The 9,395-nt window shown below is 45.1% G+C and overlaps 1 protein-coding gene across 2 annotated transcripts; it reads left to right on the top strand.

Moving 5' to 3' along the window:
- The first annotated feature begins 78 nt into the window (after positions 1 to 78).
- On the top strand, positions 79 to 4,746 carry LOC106599998 (NLR family CARD domain-containing protein 3). 2 transcript variants are annotated; one of them, XM_045713291.1, is made up of 3 exons: positions 79 to 800; positions 2,502 to 4,302; positions 4,551 to 4,746. In XM_045713291.1, coding segments are annotated over exons 1-3 (1,992 nt in total). In that variant the 5' UTR covers positions 79 to 799; the 3' UTR covers positions 4,741 to 4,746. The 2 variants fall into 2 exon arrangements, with proteins under 2 accessions (XP_045569247.1, XP_045569248.1); XM_045713292.1 differs by lacking the exon at positions 4,551 to 4,746 and having other exon boundaries at positions 2,502 to 4,306.
- The last annotated feature ends 4,649 nt before the right edge of the window (positions 4,747 to 9,395 follow it).

Below are 9,395 nucleotides of genomic sequence, written 5' to 3'. Positions count from 1 at the left end.
AACAGAGTATACTGTCCCCAGCTGTCTGTCTATGAACAGAGTATACTGTTCCCAGCTGTCTGTCTATGAACACAGTATACTGTTCCCAGCTGTCTGTCTATGAACACAGTATACTGTTCCCAGCTGTCTGTCTATGAACAGTGACTTCTCCATGGATCGTCCTGTCAATTCCAGTGGTGGAAGATCAATTACCTTTGACCCAAGATCAGTCACTAGTCAGAATGTATGATATTACTAGTGAGGAGAATAATCTTCAATATGTCATATAGATATGTTTTGTCATGTGTAGTTTGTTGGAACTAAGTTTATTAGAGGAATTACTGCACCCTCTTTTATCTCTGTAGTGGATGGTCTACTCTGTTAGTGGATCAGCATCTCTCTCTCCTTTATCTCTGTATTGGATGGTCTACTCTGTTAGTGGATCAGTATCTCTCTCTCTCCTGTATCTCTGTAGTGTATGGTCTACTCTGTTTGAGGATCAGTATCTCTCACTCTCCTTTATCTCTGTAGTGGATGGTCTACTCTGTTAGAGGATCAGTATCTCTCTCTCCTTTATCTCTGTAGTGGATGGTCTACTCTGCCAGAGGATCAGTCCAAGTGTGCAGTGTGTCAGCAGGTTCTGAGGGATCCGGTCTCTATCACCTGTGGACACAGGTTCTGCAGACAGTGCATCACCAAATACTGGGAGAAACCTGCTCCTTCAGGAGACTATGACTGTCCTCAGTGTAGAAAGAGATCCAGAACACTTCCTGTACTACAGCACCTGAGTGAACCCAATGATGCAAGAGGCTCTGAAAACAGTAAGAACACTTGCACGTGTGCTAAGTCAATACCTCAATATGATTTAAATGTAGTTAACTACAATAATATGAGATAATATACAGTGGGGGAAAAAAGTATTTGATCCCCTGCTGATTTTGTACGTTTGCCCACTGACAAAGAAAGGATCAGCCTATAATTTTAATGGTAGGTTTATTTGAACAGTGAGAGACAGAATAACAACAAAAATATCCAGAAAAAGGCATGTCAGAAATGTTATAAATTTATTTGCATTTTAGTGAGGGAAATAAGTATTTGACCCCCTCTCAATCAGAAAGATTTCTGGCTTCCAGGTGTCTTTTATACAGGTAACGAGCTGAGATTAGGAGCACACACTTAAAGGGAGTGCTCCTAACCGCAGCTTGTTACCTGTAAAAAAGACACCTGTCCACAGAAGCAATCAATCAATCAGATTCCAAACTCTCCACCATGGCCAAGACCAAAGAGCTCTCCAAGGATGTCAGGGACAAGATTGTAGACTACACAAGTCTGGAATGGGCTACAAGACCATCGCCAAGCAGCTTGGTGAGAAGGTGACAACAGTTGGTGCGATTATTCGCAAATGGAAGAAACACAAAAGAACTGTCAATATCCCTTGGCCTGGGGCTCCATGCAAGATCTCACCTCGTGGAGTTGCAATGATCATGAGAATAGTGAGGAATCAGCCTAGAACTACACGGGAGGATCTTGTCAATGATCTCAAGGCAGCTGGGACCATAGTCACCAAGAAAACAATTGGTAACACACTACGCCGTGAAGGACTGAAATCCTGCAGCGCCCGCAAGGTCCCCCTGCTCAAGAATACTTATACATGCCCATCTGAAGTTTGCCAATGAACATCTGAATGACTCAGAGGACAACTGGTGAAATTGTTGTGGTCAGATGAGACCAAAATGGAGCTCTTTGACATCAACTCAACTCGCCGTGTTTGGAGGAGGAGGTATGCTGCCTATGACCCCAAGAACACCATCTCCACCATCAAACATGGAGGTGGAAACATTATGCTTTGGGGGTATTTTTCTGCTAAGGGGACAGGACAACTTCACCGCATCAAAGGGACGATAGACGGGGCCATGTACCGTCAAATCTTGGGTGAGAACCTCCTTCCCTCAGCCAGGGCAACAAAAGAGTGGCTCAAGAAGAAGCACATTAAGGTCCTGGAGTGGCTTAGCCAGTCTCCAGACCTTAATCCCATAGAAAATCTGTGGAGGGAGCTCAAGGTTGGAGTTGCCAAACGTCAGCCTTGAAACCTTAATGACGTGGAGAAGATCTGCAAAGAGGAGTGAGACAAAATCCCTCCTGAGATGTGTACAAATCTGGTGGCCAACTACAAGATACGTCTGACCTCTGTGATTGCCAACAAGGGTTTTGCCAACAAGTACTAAGTCATGTTTTGCAGAGGGGTCAAATACTTATTTCCATCATTAAAATGCAAATCATTTTATAACATTTTTTAAATGCGTTTTTCTGGATTTGTTTGTTGTTATTCTGTCTATCACTGTTCAAATAAACCTACTATTAAAATTATAGACTGATCATTTCTTTGTAAGTGGGCAAACATACAAAATCAGCAGGGGATCAAATACATTTTTCCCCCCTATAAGTTACTGTGGTTGTGGAAGGCCCACTTCATCCTGTCAATGAATGTGTCTGATACACATCCTTTTACACTTCCCTTGTAGTGGATGACACCCTGCAGATAGCTATAGTAAACCATAAAGACAGTCTGAAAAGGAGGTATGAATGTGTGATAGAAGGCATGGAAAAAGAAGGGAATCAAACTCCTCTCAACAGGATTTACACAGAGCTCTACATCACAGAAGGAGAGTGTGAAGGGGTTAACAATGAACATGAGGTGTGGCAGCTAGAGACAGCATCCAGGATGCCACCCTCACATGACACAGCAATCCACTGCAATGACATCTTTAAACCCTTACCTGGCCAAGAGAGAAGCATCAGAACTGTGCTGACCAAGGGCATCGCTGGCATCGGAAAAACAGTCTCTGTGCAGAAGTTCATCCTAGACTGGGCTGAAGGGAAGGCAAACCAAGAATTGGAGATCATATTTGTGCTTCCTTTCCGGGAGCTGAACTTGATCAAAGATCTCCAGTACAGTCTTCTCAGACTTTTAAATGACTTCCACACAGAACTCGACATAGGCAATGCAAAGAAACTCACTGCCTGTAAAGCTATGTTCATCTTTGATGGTTTGGATGAAAGCAGACTTCCATTGGATTTCCAGCACAATGAAAAGGTGTCTGATGTTACCCAGACATCATCTGTTGATGTTCTGCTGACAAACCTCATTAAGGGGAATCTGCTTCCCTCTGCTTTGCTATGGATAACCTCCCGACCAGCAGCAACCAATCAGATACCACCTAAGTGTGTTGAGCAGGTGACAGAGGTACGAGGGTTCAATGACCCACAGAAGGAGGAGTACTTCAGGAAGAGATTCAGTGATGAGGACCTGTCCAGCAGAATCATCTCACACATAAAGACATCAAGGAGCCTCCACATCATGTGCCACATTCCAGTGTTCTGTTGGATTTCTGCAACAGTCTTTGAATACATGTTGAGTACAGACAAGAGGAGAGAGATGCCCACGACTCTGACTGAGATGTCCATACACTTCCTGCTCATTCAGACCAGCCTGAAGAACCAGAAGTATCATGGAAGCGATGAGATGGATCAGCAGGAGCTCATGGAGTCAGATAAGGAAATTATTCTGAAGCTGGGGAAGCTGGCGTTTGAAAATCTGGTGAAGGGTAATCTCATGTTCTATGAAGAAGACCTGAAAGAGGCTGGCCTTGATGTCAAAGAAGCCTCAGTGTACTCAGGAGTGTGCACACAAATCTTTAAAGAAGAGTCTGTGTTATTTCAGAGAGTGGTGTACTGCTTTGTTCATCTGAGCATTCAGGAGTTTCTCTCAGCTGTCTACATGTACCATTGTTACACAACCAAGAACATGGATGCACTGAAGCCCTTCCTCAAGAGAAAGTCTAGAGGTGCGTCTGTAGAGATTACCTTGCATGAGCTGCTGAACAGTACCGTGGATAAAGCCTTGGAGAGTAAGAATGGACACCTGTACCTTTTTGTCCGTTTCCTTCATGGCATGTCACTGGAGTCCAATCAGAAACTCCTACGAGGTCTGGTGACACAGACAGAAAGCAGTCCGGAGAGCATCCAGAAAACAATCCGATCCCTTAAGGTGATGCAGAGGAAGAACATCTCCCCTGAGAGGTGCATCAATCTCTTCCACTGTCTGATAGAGATGAAAGACCATTCAGTACAGGAGGAAATCAAAGCGTATTTGAGGTCAGAGAACAGATCCAAAAACCTCTCCCTTGCTGAGTGTTCAGCGCTGGCCTACATGCTGCAGATATCAGAGGAGGTTCTGGATGTGTTTGACCTGAAGGAATACAAGACATCAGAGGAGGGTCGTAGGAGACTGCTCCCAGCTGTGAGAAGCTGCAGGAAAGCTCTGTAAGTATTCATGTAAATATTGCACACCAAAATATTGTAGTTATAGCAGTATTTTCATTGGCTAACTTAACTTTCTATCAGCTGAAAACTCTTAAACTACAATACAAACTGACCAGAAAAGTCGTAGCATTAAGCCATGAATGCACGGCGTATACATTATTCGTGCACCATAACTGTGTCAGCAGGGAAAGCTAAGCATAACATTTTAATACAACCTGTCTGTCATTGTATTTCTTCTGTGTTGGCAGACTAGCTGGCTGTAACCTCACAGACTCATTCTGTGAAGTGTTGGCCTCAGTTCTCAGTTCAACCCCATCACACCTGAGAGAGCTGGATCTGAGTAACAATGACCTGAAGGATTCAGGAGTGAAGCTGCTCTCTGCTGTACTGGGGAATCCCCACTGTAAACTTGAGACTCTGAGGTCAGTATTCCTGTAGTTGGTCAACAAGTGAAAACTGTTCACCAGATCCACATGTGTTTACCAGACACACATAGTCCACAACATATGTATTTGGACAGTGAAGCTTACAGTTTTACATTTGGCGCTATGCTCCAGCATTTTGGATTTGAGATGTTTCATATTAGGCGACAGTACAGAATGTCACCTTTTATTTTAGGGTATTTTCATACATATTTGCTTTACGTTTTAGATATGAAAGCACTTTATGTATCTAGTTCTCTCATTTCAAGAATTCTTAATTATTTTGACAAATTCACTTATATTGTATTAAAGTAGTCATAAGTTTAGTATTTGGTCCCATATTCCATGCCTGCAGTGACCACTATACCCATTTTGCCAATTGGACTTGGACCCCTCTGCTACTTGGACCCCTACTAATTCCACGACTGGTCTATCGACGTCTCCACAAGAGGAGGCAAAAACAGACTTTCCCCCATCGCAACGTCCATCTAAGGCCCTTATGCTAGCTTGCTCATCTCAGCCTGCTAGCTTGCTAGCCCCGGCCTACTAACTGTCTGAATCCCCAGCCAGCCCAACCACTCACTGGACCAATACGATCACTTGGCTACGCATGCCTCTCCCTAATATCAATATGCCTTAATATGCCTTATTAAGGGGCACCGTCATAGATATCAACCTAACTAACTCGCCCTCCAAATACACCTCTGCTGTTTTCAACCAAGATCTCAGCGATCACTGCCTCATTGCCTGCATCCGTAATAGGTCTGCGGTCAAATGACCACCGCTCATCACTGTCAAACGCTCCCTAAAACAATTCAGCGAACAGGCCTTTCTAATCGACCTGGCCGGGGTATCCTGGAATGACATTGACCTCATCCCGTCAGTAGAGGATGCCTGGTTATTCTTTAAAAGTGCCTTCCTCACCATCTTAAATAAGCATGTTCTATTCAAAAAATCTAGAACCAGGAATAGATATAGCCCTTGGTTCACTCCAGACCTGTCTGCCCTTGACCAGCACAAAAACATCCTGTGACGTTCTGCATTAGCATCGAATAGCCCCGTCATATGCAACTTTTCAGGGAAGTTAGGAACCAATATACACAGGCAGTTAGGAAAGTTAAGGATAGCTTTTTCAAACAGAAATTTGCATCCTGTAGTACAAACTCAAAAAAGTTCTGGGACACTGTAAAGTTCCAGCTGCCCACTGCACTGAGGCTAGGAAACACTGTCACTACCGATAAATCCACAATAATTGAGAATTTCAATAAGCATTTTTCTACGGCTGGCCATGCTTTCCACCTGGCTACCCCTACCCCGGTCAACAGCCCTGCGCTCCCCACAGCAACTCGCCCAAACCTCCCCACTTCTCCTTCACCCAAATCCAGATAGCTGATGTTCTGAAAGAGCTGCAAAATCTGGAAACCTACAAATTAGCCGGGCTAGACAATCTGCACCCTCTCTTTCTAAAACTATCTGCCGAAATTGTTGCAACCCCTATTACTAGCCTGTTCAACCTCTCTCTCGTATCGTCTGAGATTCCCATAGATTGGAAAGCTGCCGTGGTCATCCCCCTCTTCAAAGGGGGAGACACTCTAGACCTAAACTGCTACAGACCTATATCTATTCTACCCTGCCTTTCTAAGGTCCTTGAAAGCCAAGTTAACAAACAGATTACCGACCATTTCGAATCTCACCGTACCTTCTCCGCAATGCAATCTGGTTTTAGAGCTGGTCATGGGTGCACCTCAGCCACGCTCAAGGTCCTAAACGATGTCATAACCGCCATCGATAAGAGACATTACTGTGCAGCCGTATTCATCGACCTGGCTAAGGCTTTCGACTTTGTCAATCACCGTATTCTTATTGGCAGACTCAACAGCCTTGGTTTCTCAAATGATTGCCTCACTTGGTTCACCAACACCTTCTCCGATAGTTTAGTATGTCAAATCGGAGGGCCTCTTGTCCGGACCTCTGGCAGTCTCTATGGGAGTGCCACAGGGTTCAATTCTCGGGCCGACTCTCTTCTCTGTATACATCAATGATGTCGCTCTCGCTGCTGGTGATTCTTTGATCCACCTCTACGCAGACGACACCATTCTGTATACCTCTGGCCCTTCATTGGACACTGTGTTAACTAATCATACTACACCGGCTCCGACGCTCGTCGAATGTGGCAGGGCTTGCAAACTATTACAGACTACAAAGGGAAGCACAGCCGCGAGCTGCCCAGTGACACGAGCCTACCAGACGAGCTAAATCACTTCTATGCTCGCTTCGAGGCAAGCAACACTGAAGCATGCATGAGAACATCAGCTGTTCCAGATGACTGTGTGATCACGCCCTCCGTAGCCGACGTGAGTAAGACCTTTAACTTCTTATGGGTATGTGGGACGCTACCGTCCCACCTGGCCAACATCTGGTGAAATTGCAGAGCGCCAAATTCAAAAACAGAAATACTCATAATAAAAATTCATAAAACATACAAGTGTTATACCACGGCTTAAAGATTAACTTCTTGTTAATCCAACCGTGGTGTCAGATTTCAAAAAGGCTTTTCGGTGAAAGCATAACGTGCGATTATCTGAGGACAGCGTCCAGCACACAAAACATTACAAACAGTTACCAGCCAAGTAGAGGAGAAACAAACATGAGAAATAGCGATACAATTAATCACTTACCTTTGATGATCTTCATATGGTTGCACTCACAGACTCCCAGTTACACATTAAATGTTTGTTTTGTTCGATAAAGTCCCTCTTTATATCCCAAAACCTCCGTTTTGTTTGCGCATTTTGTTCAGTAATCCATTGGCTCAAAGGCAGTCACAACAGGCAGACGAAAAATCCGAAAAGTGTCAGTAAAGTTCGTAGAAACATGTCAAACGATATTTATAATCAATCCTCAAGTTGTTTTTAGTCATAATAATCAATAATATTTCAACCGGACAATAGCGTCGTCAATAAAAAGGAAAGACACGAAAGGCGCGCTCTCGGTAGTGCGCAGCAAAAAGCTCTGGGACTTTCCACGGTCCACTCATTGAAAGTGGTCATTCTTCCTCATTTTTCAGAATAAAAGCCTGAAACAATGTCTAAAGACTTGACATCTAGTGGAAGCCACAGGAACTGCAATCTGGGTCATTACCTTTTATATGGTGGATAGGCTTTCAATGGAAAAACACAATTTCAAAATAATGGCACTTCCTGGATGGATTTTCCTCAGGTTTTCCCCTGCCATATCAGTTCTGTTATACTCACATACATTATTTTAACAGTTTTGGAAACTTTAGAGTGTTTTCTATCCAAATTTACCAATTATATGCATATCCTAGCTTCTGGGCCTGTAACAGGCAGTTTACTTTGGGTGCGCTTTTCATCTGGATGTCAAAATTCTGCCCCCTACCCAAGAGAGGTTAAACAGGTCAACATACACAAGGCCAGACGGATTACCAGGACGTGTGCTCCGGGCATATGCTGACCAACTCGCAGGTGTCTTCACTGACATTGTCCCTGATTGAGTCTGTAATACCAACATGTTTCAAGCAGACCACCATAGTCTCTGTGCCCAAGAACACAAAGGCAACCTGCCTAAATGACTACAGACCCGTAGCACTCACGTCCGTAGCCATGAAGTGCTTTGAAAGGCGGGTAATGGCTCACATCAACACCACTATCCCAGAAACCCTAGACCCACTCCAATTGGCATACCACCCAAACAGATCCACAGATGATGCTATCTCTATTGCACTCCACACTGCCCTTTCCCACCTGGACAAAAGGAACACCTATGTGAGAATACTATTCATTGACTACAGCTCAGCGTTCAACACCATAGTACCCTCAAAGCTCATCACTAAGCTAAGGATCCTGGGACTAAAAACCTCCCTCTGCAACTGGATCCTGGACTTCCTGACGGGCTGCCCCCAGGTGGTGAGGGTAGGTAGCAACACATCTGCCATGCTGATCCTCAACACTGGAGCTCCCCAGGGGTGCGTGGTCAGTCCCCTCCTGTACTCCCTGTTCACCCATGACTGCATGGCCAGGCACGACTCCAACACCATCATTAAGTTTGCAGATGACGCAACAGTGGTAGGCCTGATCACCGACAACGACGAGACAGCCTGTAGGGAGGAGGTCAGAGACCTGGCCGGGTGGTGCCAGAATAACAACCTATCCCTCAACATAACCAAGACTAAGGACATGATTGTGGACTACAGGAAAAGGAGCACCGAGCACGCCCCCATTCTCACCGACGGGGCTGTAGTGGAGCTGGTTGAGAGCTTCAAATTCGTTGGTGTCCACATCAACAACAAACTAGAATGGTCCAAACACACCAAGACAGTCGTGAAGAGGGCACGACAAAGCCTATTCCCCCTCAGGAAACTAAAAAGATTCGGTATGGGTCCTGAGATCCTCAGAAGGTTCTACAGCTGCAACATCGAGAGCATCCTGACCGGTTGCATCACTGCCTGGTACGGCAATTGCTCGGCCTCCAACTTCAAGGCACTAGAGGCTAGTGCGTACGGCCCAGTACATCACTGGGGCAAAGCTGCCTGCCATCCAGGACCTCTACACCAGGTGTCAGAGGAAGGCCCTAAAAATTGTCAAAGACCCCAGCCACCCCAGTCATAGACTGTTCTCTCTACTACCGCACGTCAAGCGGTACCGGAGTGCC

This window comes from Salmo salar, unplaced genomic scaffold (genome assembly GCF_905237065.1).
Source record: "Salmo salar unplaced genomic scaffold, Ssal_v3.1, whole genome shotgun sequence".
Lineage (NCBI taxonomy): Eukaryota > Metazoa > Chordata > Actinopteri > Salmoniformes > Salmonidae > Salmo > Salmo salar.
The sequence above is the reverse complement of the archived record's forward strand: the minus strand, read 5'-3'. Positions and strand labels throughout refer to the sequence as shown.

Coding starts and splice junctions, on each gene's coding strand:
- LOC106599998 (XM_045713291.1), top strand. Junction 4,303..4,550: donor AGAAGCTGCAGGAAAGCTCT/GTAAGTATTCAT, acceptor CTGTGTTGGCAG/ACTAGCTGGCTGTAACCTCA.